The 19,737-nt window shown below is 50.8% G+C and overlaps 1 protein-coding gene across 1 annotated transcript in view; it reads left to right on the top strand.

Moving 5' to 3' along the window:
* Positions 1-5,348: 5,348 nt before the first annotated feature.
* Positions 5,349-19,737, top strand: part of LOC115394669 (ribonuclease inhibitor-like) — a 32,793-nt gene continuing 18,404 nt past the window's right edge. The window contains exons 1-3 of the mRNA XM_030100023.1: positions 5,349-5,368; positions 5,973-6,011; positions 7,286-7,459. Coding sequence (XP_029955883.1) covers positions 5,349-5,368; positions 5,973-6,011; positions 7,286-7,459 — 233 coding nt within the window. The remainder of the gene's footprint in view (positions 5,369-5,972; positions 6,012-7,285; positions 7,460-19,737) is intronic.

Below are 19,737 nucleotides of genomic sequence, written 5' to 3'. Positions count from 1 at the left end.
CATCAACTTAATAAAACAGCAATTGTAGTGGGTAGGCATAATTCACCCACGGAACGTTGTTTCGTAGGTTGGTTCCGCACGGACTGTTATTGTTGTTGCACTACCTTTTCACGTGTGCTGTAAGGTTTTCATTCATTCATGTCAGTAAAGAGATTTGCTCCAGTTTTTGACACTCCGCCTCAGTCTCCCTCTCTTCAGCGCTACACTGGTGACCCCGACGTCAGTCCCGTTGAAGTTTCAGCGACTGATCAGAACTTTGAACAGAGCAGCATGGCACATGCCACCGTTCTGAAGCTACCGGAGTTTTGGGAGACATCCGCGGCTACATGGTTCGCGCAGGCGGAGGCTCAGTTCGCCCTCCGGGACATTACGGACGACACCACGCGTTATTACCACGTTGTGTCGGCGCTCGGGAGCTCCACCGCGGCCAGAGCAGTGGCCTTCATCACGGCTCCCCCCACCCGGGATAAATACGCAGGTCTCAAAGCTTATCTCCTTAAGACTTTTGAACTGTCACGCTCGGAACGAGCCCGCCGCCTCCTCGCTATCCAGGGCTTGGGGGACAGTAAGCCGTCCGAGCTCATGGAGACCATGCTTAACCTGCTGGGCGCAGAGGAGCCGAACTTCCTCTTTATGGAACTGTTTCTGCGACACATGCCGCCGCACGTCCAGACGGCGCTCGCTAATACGACCATCACCGAGCCCCGCGCCCTGGCGGAAGAGGCAGACCGGTTTTTCCTGGCGACCCAGCGTTTCGCCCCTGACATACTGGCCCCGACGCGCAGCTACACGCCCCCCGGCGCCAGCGGTTCCCCCGGTCAGAAACACACAGCCGCCGACAGCCGCGCCGGCGCTGGTTGGTGCTATTTTCACGCACGTTTCGGCGCCAAAGCCAAGAGGTGCCGCTCTCCTTGCAGCTTCAGTGCGGGGGGAAACGACAAGGCCTGCGCTCAGTAGTGGCCGTGAGCGCGGGCCCGACGAACCGGCTGCTTTTCATCAGGGACACTCTCTCCGGGCTGAGATTCCTCTGTGACACCGGCGCCCAGAGGAGCGTGCTGCCTGCTTCAGCAGACGACACTGCAGGCGGGGCGCACGGCCCTCCCTTAACTTCTGCCAATGGCGCCCCCATCCGGACCTACGGCGTGAGGTCAGTGAACTTGTGCTTCGGCGGCCAGCGTTTTTCATGGGACTTTGTTACAGCCGACGTCTCATTTCCCCTCCTTGGCGCGGATTTCCTATGCACCCACGGGCTGCCCGTGGACGTCAAGAACGGGCGGCTGGTGGATGCGCTGACCTTCTCCTCCCTGGCGTGTGTCCTCGACGAGGGGACGTATGACGGTCTCTCCGGCTCACTCTCCGACGGCGACGCTTACCAGCGGCTGCTGGGCGAATTCCCCGGCCTGACTTGTCCCACCTTTTCCGCTGCTGCGACCAAACACGGTGTGGAACATCACATTGTGACGCAGGGCCCCCCTATCCATGCTAGGGCCCGACGGCTCAATCCGGAGAGGTTGGTGGCGGCTAAACTGGAGTTTGCTAACATGGAGCGACTCGGCATCATTCGTCGTTCAGACAGCCCCTGGGCCTCACCTCTCCACATGGTCCCAAAATCAGACGGGGGCTGGCGGCCGTGTGGGGATTACCGCCGCCTCAACGACGCCACCACGCCCGACCGCTACCCCGTCCCCCACATTCAGGACTTCTCCGGTCACCTGGTGGGGAAGTTGCTGTTTTCCAAGGTGGACCTTGTGCGGGGGTACCACCAGGTTCCCGTTTGCCCCGCGGACATTCCAAAGACGGCGGTGGTGACGCCTTTTGGACTGTTCGAGTTCTTGAGGATGCCGTTTGGGCTTAAGAACGCTGCCCAGTCGTTCCAGCAGCTGATGGACTCGGTATTGAGGGACATGCCTTTCGTCTTCGTATACCTGGACGACATCCTGGTCGCCAGCTCCTCGGAGGAGGAGCACAGGACGCACCTCCGGGCCCTGTTCACGAGGCTTGACCAACATGGCCTCATCATTAACCCAGCCAAATGTGTTTTCGGGGCGCCGTCCATCCAGTTCCTCGGACATTTCATCACGAAGGACGGAGCCGCCCCCCTCCCGTCGAAGGTGGAGGCAGTTTCAGACTTTCCTCGCCCACGTTCGGCCCGGGGACTCCGAGAGTTTCTCGGGATGGTCTCGTTTTACCACCGATTCATCCGCCGAGCGGCGCACGTCATGCGCCCGCTTTACGAGGCCCTGAAGAACAAAAGCCCCAATCAGGACATTGACTGGACTGCTGAGAGGGACAGGGCATTTGAAGACACTAAGACAGCGCTGTGCCAGGCCGCCATGTTGGTCCACCCGTCTCCTGGCGCCCCGATCGCCCTCACGACCGACGCGTCTGACTTCGCTGTTGGCGCTGTGTTGGAGCAGTGGGTCGATGGTGCCTGGGAGCCGCTCGCCTTTTTCAGTCGTCAGCTGGTTCAGCGGGAACGTAAGTACAGCACGTTCGACAGGGAGCTGCTCGGCGTCTGGCTGGCGGTCCGCCACTTTCGTTTCTTCCTGGAGGGCCGCGAGTTTACAGTTTTCGTCGACCACAAGCCCCTCACGTTCTCCATGTCGAAGCTAGCCGAGCCTAGCCGAGCCGTGGTCCGCCCGCCAACAGCGCCAGCTGTCGTTCATCTCGGAGTACACCACGGACATCCGTCACATCTCTGGCAAGTCCAACGTGGTCGCTGACTGCCTCTCCAGGGCAGCCGTCGGCGCCGTGCATTTGGGGCTGGACTACGCGCGGATGGGGGCGGAGCAGGCTTCGGACCGGGAGGTTCAGAGCCTCATGGTTTCAGACACCGGACTGCGCCTGGAGTAGGTCGCGGTCGGTGACTCGAGCGTTAAGTTGTGGTGCGACCTCTCTACTGGCCAGCCGCGACCGCTGGTTCCTATTGGCTGGCGGAGGACTGTTTTCGAGGCGGTGCATGGCCTCTCCCACCCTGGCAGGAAGGCGTCGGTGAGGCTGGTGGCTCTGAAGTTCGTCTGGAGAGGGCTGAAGAAGGACGTGCGGTCTTGGGTCGACTCATGCGTGGCCTGTCAACGCGCAAAGGTGCACCGCCACACCAAAGCCCCGTTGGAGCCGTTCACTGTCCCCGAGAGGAGGTTTGACCACGTTAACATCGACCTGGTGGGACCCCTGCCCCCGTCCCACGGCTTCACCCACCTCCTCACCATGGTGGACAGAACGACCCGCTGGCCGGAAGCCGTGCCCCTCGACTCGACATCTTCTGCTGACGTGGCCCGGGCTTTCATCGGGGCGTGGGTCGCCCGCTTCGGGACCCCTTCTGACCTCTCATCTGACCGCGGCACGCAGTTTACGTCGCAGATCTGGAACGCGGTCGCTGATGGTCTGGGGGTCAGGTTGCACCGCACGACCGCCTACCATCCCCAAGCTAACGGGTTGTGCGAGCGGTTCCATCGCTCGATGAAGGCCGCCCTGCGTGCCAGTTTGACTGACGGAAACTGGGTGGACAAGCTGCCCTGGATCATGCTCGGCCTCAGGACTGCCCCCAAAGAAGACCTACAGGCCTCATCTGCAGAGTTGGTCTACGGCCAGGTGCTGCGCGTTCCGGGGGACTTCATTCCGGAGGCCACAGCTCCGTGGTCTGCTGCCAAGCAGCGTTCCTCCCTGCTGGAGGCCGCAGAGGCTTTCGTTCCTGTTCCCACGTCACGGCACGGCCCCCCCGTTTCCCACGTGCCTTCCAGCCTACGCTCGGCGGGTTTTGTGTTTGTTCGCCATGATGCCCACTGCGGACCCCTGCGCCCTCTCTATGACGGGCCGTTTCGGGTCCTGCAGCACGGCAGCAAGAGCCTGATCGTGGACCTTGGTGGTCGGCAGGAGACTGTGTCCATCGACAGGGTTAAACCGGCCCACGTCGATGTTTCTGGTCCGTTGGAATTGGCCCGCGCTCCGCGCAGGGGCCGCCCCCCCTTGCCCCGTTCCCCCCCGGACCGTGTTTCCCCTGCGGGGCCTTTACCTCGTGGCCTGGTGGACTGTCCGGGGGTGCCCGCCTCCTCCTTTCCCACCCCCGCTGTCCGCACCCGACTGGGTCGGGCTGTTGTCCCTCCCCGGAGCCTGGACTTTGACTATGGGTGAATTCTGGGGGGGCTTGTGTAGTGGGTAGGCATAATTCACCCACGGAACGTTGTTTCGTAGGTTGGTTCCGCACGGACTGTTATTGTTGTTGCACTACCTTTTCACGTGTGCTGTAAGGTTTTCATTCATTCATGTCAGTAAAGAGATTTGCTCCAGTTTTTGACACTCCGCCTCAGTCTCCCTCTCTTCAGCGCTACACAATATTATTTAGGAAAAGAGGAACATTTTACTCACCAAAATCCCGATTATTTGAAAACAAAATACATCCTCCTTTCCGTCCTCAAAAAGAGTTCAACTGCTCTGTCATATAGATTATCCGTGCGTTTCAGTTCCATAAAGCCAGGGCTGAAAGTCCAGCTGCCCTGTGGTATTTCTGGCTTAAGTTTTATTTCTCTTCAGGTCTTCTTCTTCTTCTTCTTTGGAATAATTGCGGTAGGCGACCAACAACTTAGGTGCATACCGCCACCTACTGTATCTCTTGGTGAATGTAAATCAGAGGGTCTGGATACGCTGTTGCTCGAAGCTAGAAGGCGCCGAGTCGCCAACTCGAAATCTGATTGGTTGAAGCAACTGTCTGATTGGTTAAAGCAACTGTCTGATTGGTTGAGGCAGCTGTCTGTTTGACGCTTCACTTTACTTCACTGCGGCATCGGGAACGGATAGCGAAGGCCTCGGGCAGATTTCTTTGGCCCAAGCAACAGATGATGCCTGAAATCTGATTGGTTAAATGATTTAATGTGAAAAAAACATGTCTGGAAGCAGCGCAACCACGGGAAAACTATGAAAGGAATTGGAACATACCGTTTAGAATCATTTATTAATTATTTATGGACAAAATATAATTTACATCAGTCTGTAATTCAGATAATTTTTAGGCCAGCAGAGAAGGCATTGCAGGCCCTGACGGCCCACCACTGGAATATTGTACGTAACATTACTGTCATATATTGTTCTGATAAATACCCAAATCATACAATTTTCATTTTGTTCAAATTTACCAAGGATCTTATATCTGGTTTCACTATTGTATGCTTTACATACAAGTTTCAGACAAAGGAGATAATTCTTTTTTTTTTTATAAGATTTATCTGTATCTTTTCCATATGGGCTTCCTCTGGTTGGTTTACGATCACAGCGACTATCGTCTGATCTGGCTCCGACTTTCGGGGACCACGCCATCTTTAGCTCATGAAAAATACTGTTCCTTCTTTCTGGACATGAACTTCATGCTCCGCACGTTTGTTGGAACAGCTGGACTCAGGAGGAGAAAACCAAGAGAAGTTAAGATCAGATAAAACTTTATTGATCCCACGGTGGGGAAATGTCACTGTTACAGCAGCCCAGAAGAAGAAGTATCACAGTATCAAAGTATAATAGCAGACGATTCCCACGGAAATTGTGACTTTGTGCCTGCAAGCTGCTGTCGAGTGTGTGCGTGTGTGTGAGTGAGTGAGTGAGTGAGTGAGTGAGTGAGAGTGTGTGTGTGTGTGTGTGTGTGTGTGTGTGTGTGTGTGTGTGGACTGAGCTCTGCAGCATGTTAGTGATCAGCATGTTGATGAGAGCTCTTCTCCTCCTGGAGGCTTCAGCTGTTTGGACTTTACATTTCTAAACTCTTCCAGTCTGAACCTTCTTCAGCTCTCAATGACTTCAACATCAGACTTTGTCCTCTAATCTCACTTCTTTCTCTCTTTATTCAGGTTGGAGAAATGCAGTTTGTCAGAGATCAGCTGTTCTTCTCTGGTCTCAGCTCTGAAGTCCAACCCCTCCCTCCTGAAACATCTGAAAATTCTGAGCCTGAGTGAGAACCAGCTGCAGGATTCAGGAGTTGAGCAGCTGTGTGGTTTTCTGGAGAGTCCACTCTGCAGTCTGGAGGCTCTGTGGTCAGTTGACTGTCTGTTACTGTTGTAGAAGGAGAAATGTTTGTCAGCAGCTGTGATCTGAGGCTCTGATCCTGCAGTGAGAGAGTGGACTGAGCTCAGCAGCAGGTTACTGATGTGTGTGTGGACATGAGGAGGTGTGTGACTGTTGTGTTGACGTCGATCAGTCAAACTTTATTTATAAAACACTTTTCACACTTTAAGCAGCACAAAGTGCTGAAAACAAGCTCCAACCATGACGGGACGACAACTAAACAAAGCAAAACCAAATCAGAGAACCCAACCCTTCAACATAAGCAGTCACACACACACACACACACACACACACACACACACACACACACACACACACACACAAAGGAGATATGGCATGGCACTGAAGATCCTGGAAAATGCTAAGATTTGGGTCGTCCACACTGGGAGGGGTCACAGGTCATGACTGTCGGGGGCGTCTGCACCCGAGGTGGGGAGCCCCCCAACCAGCCGGGCCAAAGGGCCCCATGGACCCCCCAATATACTGGACCCCCTGAGGAAACACTGGGGTAATAAAAGTCTAAAAAACAATGAAGGACAGAATGAAAGGCCTAAATTAGGATAAATAAAATAAAGTGAGCATTTAAAAGAGTGAAAATACATCAATAAAATAGATATGATCTAAAACTGAAATACTAAAATTACCTAAAATTGACATGAAAAATACAGCAAATAAGCAACAATAACATAACATAGGAAGAATTTAAAGAATTTAAAAGGTCAATTATAAGTCTGTTTAAAAGGTGAGTCTTTAACCTTCTTTTAAAACTCCCAGCAGTCTCTGCAGTCCTGAGCTTCTCCAGCAGGCTGTTCCACAGATGGAGGCCATCGTGGCTAAAAGCTGCCTCACTGTGAGTTTTTGTTCTTCTTCTGATGTGGATCAGAGGAGCTGCTGGAGGAGCTCAGGATCCACGAGGGTCGATGTGGTCAAAGCTGATCAGATCAATAAGATGGAGCAAGGCCGTTAAGACATTTAAAAAGTAGTTAAAGAAGCTTAAAATCCACCCTGAAGCAGACAGGGAGCCAATGCTACGACTTTAAAGCTGGTGTCATGTGGACCCGCCCTCTGGTCCTCATCAGCAGGTGTGGCTGAGTTTTACATGAGGATGATGTGAGTGATGAAGATCCACAACAACAGAACAGCTCATTGATCAGGACACAGTAATGTGGAGCTGCTCATTTCTCCATCAACACATCTGGTTGGTTCCTCCTCATTGATTCTGCTGCTTTCTCTCTTTATTCAGGTTGTGGGACTGCAGTTTGTCAAAGATCAGCTGTTCTTCTCTGGCCTCAGCTCTGAAGTCCAACCCCTCCCACCTGAAGGAGCTCGACCTGGATGGGAACCAGCTGAAGAATTCAGATGTGCAGCAGCTGGTTGATCTTCAGCAGAGTCCAGACTGCAGCCTGCAGACTCTGAGGTCAGTAGATGGTTGGAGTGAGTCCATGCTGCTTTCAGCAGGTTTGTACTAAACACAGTCAGTGTGAGAACAAAGATCCAGTGTTTGACTCTCAGTGAGGCTGTGAGAGGAGAACGCTGAGCAGCTTCAGGATTGGACAGCAGAGGACACACAGTCAGCCAATCAGAGGAGCCACAGGCTTGTTGTGTTGGTCTGACAGTGGTGGTCCTTCATGAGCTCTGAGCTGCTGACTGCTGCTCTGAACAGGACTGAAGTCCTCGCTGCTTCACAGAGACTCTGATCATCTCCTCTCATCTCTCTGCAGGTGGAACTGAGAGCAGAGAGGAAGCTGTGTGTCCTGAAGATCTACTGAGGAGAGCAGAGCTTCATCCAGACTGAGTGACAGAGGAACCACCAGAAGATCTGCTGAGTGTCAGTGGAGCAGTGTGAAGAGCTGAGAGAGTCCAGCATCGAACCAGGGTTCCTCTGGATGTGACACAGAACCATCAGTGTGTGGACTGAACCTTCAGAGGACAATGAGACTCTGTAACCTTCAGAGAGTGAACTGGTCTGTGTGGAGTTTCTCAGCTTCTGTAAAGTGGACCAGGAGCTGCTCAACACTCCATCAAGCTGTTCACCACCTTCACCTCCATCAGCTGAGGATTTGTCCACAGCACAGAGAGTGAGCTGCATGAACAGAGACACTTCCTGTTCCGGTCGGCTCTGATTGTGTCTTGAAAGTGAAATGAATCCTCTGCTCCCCCAATCCTGTCAGGACTCTGTCAACGTGGACGGCGTCAAATCCTTCCAGCTGAAAGTCCACATCTTTAGTGAGCCTCTTAAAGCAACAGATACTGGCTCATTGAGCATCAAACATGAACTTCAATCATGTCAACTTTTTGCCTTTACGTCAATATATATATGTGTATTTTTTGTCTTTTGATGAACTTAAAGGTCCATGTTGCTCTTTTGTTCTGCAACTTGCAATCCTAAAGAGTCTTCAGCAATCCTCAGTCAGCCTCTTCATCCTGGAACAACAGGAATCTTCAAACCTGCCCCGACTGAGAGAATACACACTTGAAGACAACAAAAGACAGATCGCACAAGATCTTCCTCTTCTGATCTTACAGTGTGTGGTGTGTTCCAGAGTGCTGATGTTAGCAGCTGGGAAATAACGCTCAGTTCCTGCTACAACATCTGGGAATAAATGGGTGATTATGAAGAATGTTTTGAACAAACCTCTTCGAGGGGCTGAAGAATATTGCTGTTTTTCACAATGATTCTTTCTTTGTGTTTTTGTTTGGGGTTACCAGAACATTAAACTTATAAGATGCAGACAAGGCATGACAGCTGATCTTCTACCATTTATTTAACAGCTTTATAACTCATCAACACTCCGGCACGACCAGCATGGCTCTGTGCCTGTACGTCCTCCATGGCATTCTGGGTAAATGAGTTCTTATCAAACTATATTCGCCTCTCACACCCCAGTGAGCTGGAGATGCTGGAGACATTTTGAGGAATTGTCCTTTTGACACCAAATCAGGAAGGTGGGAGACTTCTTGAAGCAACTTCCCTTTTTGACTTCAGATCAAGACTCTGAGAAGCAGCAACTCTGCTGATGTTCACATTTCAGTTGATTTGACGACTTGAACTGCAGCTGATCAGCTGGAATACACACATTGAGTGAGAAACTTTTTAACAGTCAACATTTTGACTTTAGATGTTTGTTGAAATGCATAATGGGTTTTTTCTCTCTTATGTGAAGAATTAAGGCTGCATCACCAACTTTTTGTTCTTCAGACTGGTGTCAGAATGTTTCTGTGATTCAGAAGAGAAATAGATTCAGTGTTGTTTTGAATACATATTGAACACAGAAGGTGCATTTTCAGTAAATATGATTGTTTATTGCTCTTCTTCTGGAGGGGAAAACAAATTCTTTCAGCAAGCAATCAAACTGAGTGTTTTGTGACGATGCTCTGCTCCTGTATTTGGCGCTTCATTGTTGGTGTCAGACACTTGAACGGAGGGTAGAGCCTGGACTGAATATTCATATAGATTACTCAAATATGTGTGAATGAAGAGAAATGTTAAATGAAGTTTTTCTGAGCTAATCACACACTAACAATGTTAAAAGCTCATAAAAGTCATCAACATGAGGGGAGTGGAATTTTGTGAGATATACCAAACAAAATAAACTAAAAACGGTAATGCAATTGTGACTTTCCTTTTTTATTTTTTTTCACTTCGTTCAATCATCTCCACAGTAATCCACTCCGTGTGGTTTCCACTCGCTGTTATGTTCAATGGTAAAAAAAAAATTTGATATTTTCAAATACACATGTTGTAACTGACTCGTAACAAAAGGATCTGTGAGATATCATTTGTTATTTTTTTGCATGTCTTTGTGTTGCCATTTTGTCGTTCCCTCTATGCTTTTATTTTGAGGCGCATTTTATATTTGCGCTTTTATTTTGACACTTCCGGTGCACCGGAAGTGTAGCGTTATAGAAACGTTTGCTTGAATCAAAAGGAAAGGTCTCAAAACTCCGGAGAATCAAAGAAGGAAAAGGAAAACCGACAAACAACATTGATTTGATAAGACCAGAAGATGGACAAACTTTAATAGCGCCTGGCCAGATGGGGAACAAGGTATTCTGTCCTGTTTAAACATGATTTTACAAAATGTGTATTTGATTGAGCAGTTCAAGATATTGGATTATATATATTCATACTGAGGTCAAGCCAGCACACAACTACAAACACTTGGTCAAGCCAGCCCACAAGATGTTTTGCGGTGCGCGCATTGATGGTACATTACGGTAATGGCGACAAACGCCTCATTTCACAGGAAGAGCAACCTTCCACAAAACCAAAGGACTTCAGAAATGCGCACGTCAATATCACGTAGTCTTTCAAAGTAAAAGCATTTTACACGGTCGTATTTCAGTTACATGAGGACAAAAGTGAACATTAAAAAAAAAAAAAACTGATAGTGATAACTGGACCGTTCCACCTCACACTGAGAGTACTCCACCCCAGGATGACACCCAGAAAGTAACAGTTCCATCTGATGTTGAATTTCAGAATAAAAGCCTCTCAACTTTGACACTAACTGTACTGTATGTACACAAAGATTCATGCTTTATGGGAAAAGTACCTGTTATAACTGGACCGTTCCACCTCAAACTGAGTGTACTCCACCCCAGGATGACACTCACAAAAGATCAACTCCATCTGATGTGGAATTTCAGAATAAAAGCCCTCTCAACTTTGACACTAACTTTGACACCTACAGGCTTCGCTATTGGTACTCACCAAGGCGGAGGCCGTAGGGATGAATGTACTCCCAGCTGGCATGCTGACAGGATTGGTGTGGACGGCGGAAGTAAACAAACCATACGTCCAGAACGGCCGCAGAACTCCGGAGGAATGAGGCGGACATCGAAGCTCCGCCCGCGATGTGCACAAGCATCGCCACAGCGACACACACACGCCGGCCGGGGCAAAGCCACAGCGGCAGGCCAGGAAAACCCCTCGCGGCAGCCTGGCTAGAAGAACCAATACGGTAAGCGGCAGAACTCCTGTTCCCGCTAAGCACCGACAGGGTCACAACATCCGCCAGCCAAGGCAAAGCTCGAACGGCAGGTGGAGAAATCCCTGGGCCGCGACCCCACTCGGGACGCAGCTGCCGGGCCACAGGGACCAACACGGTTAAGCGACAGAACTCGTGTTCGTGCTGAAAACCGATATGGCCACAGAGTCTGTGCACATATCCGCACAGATATGAATGCACAAAAGTGGACGCAGAGGCCCAGGAGGCAGCCTGGCAGATGTCACCCACCGTGACCCCTCTGCACAGGGCCACAGAGGCAGCCACACTCCGTGTGGAATGAGCACGAATCACTGCCGGCGGCGAGAGATTCTGTGCCTCGTAGGCAGCTGCAATAGCGCCCCCTACCCAGTGGGCGAGACGCTGAGAGGTAGGCGGGGCTTCACGTCCACTGGCTCCAAACCTCACAAACAGCTGGTCCGTAGTGCGAAAGCTAGCTGTGCGCTGGACATAGTAACGCAGGGACCTGACCGGGCACAGCAACCGCAGCTGTGGATCGTCCCCAGACAAGCCAGGCAGGGAGCTAAGCGTTCTGATCCGGATCACTCACGACCGGAAGTCAGAAGTGATCACCTTGGGATGAAAGGCCGGGTTAGGCCAGAGGTGCACGAGTCCCCCATCCTGGCTGAACACCATTGGAGGGGTGGACCGACAGAGCGCGGAGATCCCCAACTCTCTTGACGGACGCTAGCGCTAACAAGATGGCGGCCTTAAAGGAGAGAAAGCGGTCCTCCGCCTGCTCCAAAGGCTCAAAGGGGGTCCCTTAAGACTCTCCAACACCGTTTGGAGGTCCCATGGAGAGACCACATGCCTGGGGAGTGGCCGTAGCTGACACGCCCCTCGCAGAAACCACTTCACCAGCGGGTGACTGCATGCAGAGAAACGGCCAAAGCCGCCTTGACCCGCCGTAATGGCTGATGCAAACACCGCTAGAGTGGATGCAGTGCGACTGCTGTCCAGCAGGGCCTGGAGAAACTCCAAAACTTCACCAATAGCACAGGAGACCGGGTCCAACCCAGATAGCAAAATTCTTATGGCCCATATCTGGCCCATACCTGACATGTTCATATGGCCCACATACTGCATGGACTGATGGCACTTGGGAGGTCCGCTCCCGTGTGCCAAAAGTGGGCCACAACCAAGCCTTCACAATGCCAGATGTCAACCAAAAACAGGCCAAATGTACCAGAACTCAACCAAATATGGGCCACTGTACACTTTTATTCTGGCCCATATACGATATGGAATGATGGCACAAAGGTGGTCCACAGTTGTTTGCCAAAAGTGAGCCACAACCAAACCAACAGCGCCAAATGTCAGCCAAGAAGAGACCAAATAAATCAGCACTCACCCAAATTTGGGCCACTATGCACAAAAGAATTTTGTTAGTGGCCCACATTTGGTTGAGTTCTGATAGATTTGGCCTGTTTTTGGTTGACATCTGGCATTGTGAAGGCTTGGTTGTGGCCCACTTTTGGCAAACAGGAGCAGACCTCCCAAGTGCCATCATTCCACGTGGTATGTGGGCCATATGAACATGTCAGGTATGGGCCAGATATGGGCCATAAGAATTTTGCTATCTGGGAGTTGTCGATGTAGTTGAGGATCCTCAGACCATGACGACGAATCGGCTCCAGCGCCGCCTCAACACACTTGGTGAAGGTGCGAGGAGCGAGAGGGTAGCCGAAGGGGAGCCGGTTGTATTGAAAAACCGCAGGAAGGTTCGGTGCCTCCCCTCAGAATGGATATGTGGAAGTAGGCGTCCGTGAGGTCGACCGACGTCATCCAGTCCCCAGGGTGGATGCTCTCCAGGAGGTGCTTGACCGTCAGCATGCGGAATCTCCTGGTGGCTATGTGAGCGTTCATGATCCGCAGGTCCAGAATGGGTCTCATACCTCCGCTCTTCTTGGGAACCAAGAAGTAGGGGGAATAAAAGCCCGAGTGCACCTCCTCCCCGCTCAGGTCCGTACCGCACCCCGGCGGAGAAGGAAGAACACTTCTGCTTCAAGAGCGGCTGCCCCAGCAGGGCATGCGAGCCGCGTACGAAGGATGCTGTTGAAGAGAGGCGGACGACAGGCGAACTGCAGGGCATAGCAACTTCTCAGCGTCCTGGACAACCAGGGAGAAAATGGTCCCAACATAGCACACCACGTCTGGAAGCGGAGCGTGAGTGGCTGTACCACGGCCTGTGGGGACGGCCCACCCGTCCTCCCGGCCTCGGGAGACGGGGCCCCCAGCGAAAGGGCAGTGGAGGGGGCGTCCCATGAATTAGCGCGAGTGGTTGCTTCAGGGCCGCGGACCAGCGCTTTGTTGGGGACAAACCCAGCGGAGGAGGCATGATCCCCAAGTTTCTCGAGCCGCTGACCTCAGTAATGATGCCGGGACTGGGACGCGCATCAGCGAGAACCCGGGCTGGCACAGCTCCGCCGCTCTGACGCGTCAGTGTGCTAACACAAGCGGAAGCCGGCGGAAAACGCAGCTGGGAGCGTTTGAGGGTGATGCCGGGGCCGAGGCGCTCAACGGCGGGGACCCGGGCCGGTATATCTCCACGGCTCTGACGCTTCGCTGTGCTAACACAGGCAGAAGCCAGCGGAGAAACGCAGCTGGGAGCGTTATGAGTGATGCCGGAGCCGGGGCGCTCCACCGCTCTGATGCTTCACTGTGCTAACACAGGCAGAAGCAGACGGAAAATGCAGCTTGGAGCGTTTGCGAGGTGCCGGCAGAACTTCGGCAGCACTCCGCTTGTGTGACGCGCACGTTGGGAGAGCCAGCAGCCTAAGCTTGCTGCTGTGCCCTGCGTCCACGGCCGCAGCACGGCGGGATCGTGGAGGGAGAGCCAGTGACGGCGCGGCGCGTCCAGCGCTCCGTTCACCATTCTCAGCCGCTTTATCACTGTAGCACACACGTGCCACCGTGGGTTAGCTAGACACAGGAGACTCCACAGCCAGCGAGCTCAAACGCCCTTTATTGCACGTCAGTGGGCCCAAAGCCCACACCTCAGTCCAGCGGGCTTCTCTACCTGTTGCCACTCCGTGCAGTTCCCGTCCTGGTCGTCCCAGACTCCAGCCTTTTCTGGCTTGCGTGCGCTGGCTCCTCCAGTCTCCTGCTGCCAGTGCAGCTGTGCTCCTCTCTCCCGCGCGCTGCTCCAGCACACTACTTCTAGCAGGGAAGACAGTCATCAATCAATCGCCAACACCTGCTGCACTTTTGCCCTCGCTCCCTGAGCCGCTTCCCCACCTCCCTCTCTCCTGCAGCCGAGAGCAAACCACGCCCCTCCTCCACAATCACGTAGCGAGAGAAGGGAGGGAAAGGGCCCTGCCGAGCTTGACATGCTTCAGTCATGCAAACACGGGAAAAGGGGAGGATTGCTGCTCTTTGAGAGATGTCATGGGCCTGACGGCCTTCATTTACATTTTTAACAGCAGATGCAGGACGAGCAGACGGGGTGCTCCGCAGCTCGGGAGCGCGGGACCGTCTTGGCTGGTCAGCGCCCCGGGAGGAAGGTCGGCAGGAGACGGCCGGGTCTGGCTAGGTGCCGGTGAACTCCAGGGGGCTGGATGCCGCTGCTCCGCAGAACTTCTTCGCTGGGGGTGCGGCTCATGGTGGGGCTGCAGGTGCGGGGCGAGCTGCTCTGAGCCTCGTGCCAAAACCTCCAGGCGCTCGATGATGACCTGTATGTCAGGTCCAAAAAGAGAAGAGGTGGACAGGGGGAGCCTCAGGACTTCTCGCTGGTCCCGCTCGGAGAGTGAGGAGAGACCAAGCCACAGGTGCCTCATGGCAAGTTGTGCATTGTCCATGACGCGGCCTCCATTGATGCCGATGGTGCGGCACATTCGCATCAGGACCTTGGCCGTGTTCTGAATCTCCTCGATGTCATCAGCGGATAACAGGGATCTCTCGTGGCATATCTTGTCAATGGAGCCCAGTAGAAAGGTCATATTGTTGGCTAGGGCAAACGTTTGATTGCCGCGAGCGTAACCTCTGTCCAGGAAGCCCGCCATGCGCCTGTCCCTCTCTGACAGCAGCATGGGCTTTCCACCAGGCCAGGCGGAGGATCTTGGGAGAAGGCACAGTCTGACGGAGTCCTCAATAGCAGGTACTCCAGAGACCGGCGGCCAGCCTTCCACACAACAATATTCGCGGTAGCCTTTCACCGCCCCCTTGGCGGTGAGTGGCGTACCCCAATCCTGCTGCACGTTAGTTTGGAAAGATGGCACAGCGGAACATAGCACCGCAGTCCGGAAACGAGTCCATGACTGGGTTGCTAGCCCGAGTGTTGCGCGCTGAGCCGGCTCCGGAGGCTGCAGCGGCAGCGCGAGGCCAGTGCGCTCGACAGCAGACATGAAGAGCCCCCGTGAGGTGCTCCACAGGCTCGTGGGCGGTGTCCTGGCGGCTGGCTCTAGAGAAGGTGGAGACGGAGTCGTCATGTTGAGTCGACCTCCGCGACACCAAGACGCTGCTGCTGCTGCTGCTGATGCTGCTGCTGACCTCGGCCCAGTCATACTTGGCAAAGGCGCGGGCGTCGGCGGCGGCGTCCTCGCGGTCGGGAACCGAGGAGGTGGAGCCCATGAAGGCTGCTCGCCGTTAACTTTCTTCAAGTGGCAGAGCGAGGCAGGCCGGGCAGAAGGACCGCTGGTGGTGATGCTGCCAGCCGAGGCAGATGAAACAGCGCTCGTGGTGATCCTGCTAAATGAGCAGAGCGCCGCAGGAGCAGCAGGTGAAGGACCCGATGTCCGTTGGTGACTTTTCACGGGCCGGTGAATCCATGCAGTCTTGATCCATAGAATCTTGATCCGAAGAATCTTGTGGCTTCTTGATGTCTCAAGGGCTGAGGAAGAAGAAGGGAGAATAGACCACCGCCGGCTCGGGATATACCCTCGGCGAGGGGCGTGCTGTTGCGCCATCACGTGGCGGGGATTGGTGCGTTGAGTTTTCTGTTGTCTCAGTGGATTGGCTGCACCAAAGAGGAAAACCAATAGCAAAGCCCGTAGGTGAACACGCACTTACTCATAGAACTGGAGTTATGTCCTGTAACTACTAATTATAACTGGTAGTTTTTCCCATAAAGCATAAATCTTTGTGTACATACAGTACAGTTAGTGTCAAAGTTGAGAGGCTTTTATTCTGAAATTCCACATCAGATGGAGTTGATCTTTTCTGATTGTCATCCTGGGGTGGAGCACACTCAGTGTGAGGTGGAACGGTCCAGTTATAACTGCTAGTTTTTCCGTAAACTACTAATCCTTGTGTACATAAAGTACAGTTAGTGTCAAAGTTGGGAGGGCTTTATTCTGAAATTCCACATCAGATGGAGTTGATCTTTCCTGAGTGTCATCCTGGGGTGGAGTACTATCAGTTTGAGGTGGAAAGGTCCAGTTATAACAGGTACTTTTCCCATAAAGCATAAATCTTTGTGTACATAGTGTAGAGTTTGTGTCAAAGTTGAGAGGGCTTTTACTCTGAAATTCCACATCAGATGGAGTTGATCTTTTGTGAGTGTCATCCTGGGGCGGAGTACTATTGGTTTGAGGTGGAACGGTCCAGTTATAACTGCTAGTTTTACCGTAAACTACTAATCCTTGTGTACATAATGTACAGTAAGTGTCAAAGTTGAGAGGGCTTTATTCTGAAATTCCACATCAGATGGAGTTGATCTTTTCTGAGTGTCATCCTGGGGTGGAGTACTATCAGTTTGAGGTGGAACGGTCCAGTTATAACAGGTACTTTTTCCATAAAGCATAAATCTTTGTGTACATAGTGTAGAGTTTGTGTCAAAGTTGAGAGGGCTTTTATTCTGAAATTCCACATCAGATGGAGTTGCTCTTTTTTGAGTGTCATCCTGGGGTGGAATACTATCAGTTTGACATGGAACGGTCCAGTTATAACAGGTACTTTTTCCATAAAGCATAAATCTTAGTGTACATACAGTACAGTTAGTGTCAAAGTTGAGAGGGCTTTTACTCTGAAATTCCACATCAGATGGAGTTGATCTTTTGTGAGTGTCATCCTGGGGCGGAGTACTATCGGTTTGAGGTGGAACGGTCCAGTTATAACTGCTAGTTTTACCGTAAACTACTAATCCTTGTGTACATAATGTACAGTAAGTGTCAAAGTTGAGAGGGCTTTATTCTGAAATTCCACATCAGATGGAGTTGATCTTTTCTGAGTGTCATCCTGGGGCGGAGTACTATCAGTTTGAGGTGGAACGGTCCAGTTATAACAGGTACTTTTCCCATAAAGCATAAATCTTTGTGTACATAGTGTAGAGTTTGTGTCAAAGTTGAGAGGGCTTTTATTCTGAGATTCCACATCAGATGGAGTTGATCTTTTCTGAGTGTCATCCTGGGGTGGAGTACTATCAGTTTGAGGTGGAACGGTCCAGTTATAACAGGTACTTTTCCCATAAAGCATAAATCTTTGTGTACATAGTGTAGAGTTTGTGTCAAAGTTGAGAGGGCTTTTATTCTGAAATTCCACATCAGATGGAGTTGCTCTTTTTTGAGTGTCATCCTGGGGTGGAGTACTATCAGTTTGAGGTGGAACGGTCCAGTTATAACAGGTACTTTTTCCATAAAGCATAAATCTTAGTGTACATACAGTACAGTTAGTGTCAAAGTTGAGAGTGCTTTTATTCTGAAATTCCACATCAGATGGAGTTGATCTTTTCTGAGTGTCATCCTGGGGTGGAGTACACTCAGTGTGAGGTGGAACGGTCCAGTTATAACTGCTAGTTTTTCCATAAACTACTAATCATTGTGTACATAAAGTACAGTTAGTGTCAGTTGAGAGGGCTTTTATTCTGAAATTCCACATCAGATGGAGTTGATCTTTTCTGAGTGTCATCCTGGGGTGGAGTACACTCAGTGTGAGGTGGAACGGTCCAGTTATAACTGCTAGTTTTTCCGTTAACTACTAATCCTTGCGTACATAAAGTACACTTAGTGTCAAAGTTGGGAGGGCTTTATTCTGAAATTCCACATCAGATGGAGTTGATCTTTCCTGAGTGTCATCCTGGGGTGGAGTACTATCAGTTTGAGGTGGAAAGGTCCAGTTATAACAGGTACTTTTCCCATAAAGCATAAATCTTTGTGTACATAGTGTAGAGTTTGTGTCAAAGTTGAGAGGGCTTTTACTCTGAAATTCCACATCAGATGGAGTTGATCTTTTGTGAGTGTCATCCTGGGGCGGAGTACTATTGGTTTGAGGTGGAACGGTCCAGTTATAACTGCTAGTTTTACCGTAAACTACTAATCCTTGTGTACATAATGTACAGTAAGTGTCAAAGTTGAGAGGGCTTTATTCTGAAATTCCACATCAGATGGAGTTGATCTTTTCTGAGTGTCATCCTGGGGTGGAGTACTATCAGTTTGAGGTGGAACGGTCCAGTTATAACAGGTACTTTTTCCATAAAGCATAAATCTTTGTGTACATAGTGTAGAGTTTGTGTCAAAGTTGAGAGGGCTTTTATTCTGAAATTCCACATCAGATGGAGTTGCTCTTTTTTGAGTGTCATCCTGGGGTGGAGTACTATCAGTTTGACGTGGAACGGTCCAGTTATAACAGGTACTTTTTCCATAAAGCATAAATCTTAGTGTACATACAGTACAGTTAGTGTCAAAGTTGAGAGGGCTTTTACTCTGAAATTCCACATCAGATGGAGTTGATCTTTTGTGAGTGTCATCCTGGGGCGGAGTACTATCGGTTTGAGGTGGAACGGTCCAGTTATAACTGCTAGTTTTACCGTAAACTACTAATCCTTGTGTACATAATGTACAGTAAGTGTCAAAGTTGAGAGGGCTTTATTCTGAAATTCCACATCAGATGGAGTTGATCTTTTCTGAGTGTCATCCTGGGGCGGAGTACTATCAGTTTGAGGTGGAACGGTCCAGTTATAACAGGTACTTTTCCCATAAAGCATAAATCTTTGTGTACATAGTGTAGAGTTTGTGTCAAAGTTGAGAGGGCTTTTATTCTGAGATTCCACATCAGATGGAGTTGATCTTTTCTGAGTGTCATCCTGGGGTGGAGTACTATCAGTTTGAGGTGGAACGGTCCAGTTATAACAGGTACTTTTCCCATAAAGCATAAATCTTTGTGTACATAGTGTAGAGTTTGTGTCAAAGTTGAGAGGGCTTTTATTCTGAAATTCCACATCAGATGGAGTTGCTCTTTTTTGAGTGTCATCCTGGGGTGGAGTACTATCAGTTTGAGGTGGAACGGTCCAGTTATAACAGGTACTTTTTCCATAAAGCATAAATCTTAGTGTACATACAGTACAGTTAGTGTCAAAGTTGAGAGTGCTTTTATTCTGAAATTCCACATCAGATGGAGTTGATCTTTTCTGAGTGTCATCCTGGGGTGGAGTACACTCAGTGTGAGGTGGAACGGTCCAGTTATAACTGCTAGTTTTTCCATAAACTACTAATCATTGTGTACATAAAGTACAGTTAGTGTCAGTTGAGAGGGCTTTTATTCTGAAATTCCACATCAGATGGAGTTGATCTTTTCTGAGTGTCATCCTGGGGTGGAGTACACTCAGTGTGAGGTGGAACGGTCCAGTTATAACTGCTAGTTTTTCCGTTAACTACTAATCCTTGCGTACATAAAGTACACTTAGTGTCAAAGTTGAGAGGCTTTTATTCTGAAATTCAACATCAGATGGAGCTGTTACTTTCTGGGTGTCATC

Source organism: Salarias fasciatus, chromosome 9, assembly GCF_902148845.1.
Source record: "Salarias fasciatus chromosome 9, fSalaFa1.1, whole genome shotgun sequence".
Lineage (NCBI taxonomy): Eukaryota > Metazoa > Chordata > Actinopteri > Blenniiformes > Blenniidae > Salarias > Salarias fasciatus.
This window is presented reverse-complemented; position numbering and strand designations above follow the sequence as displayed.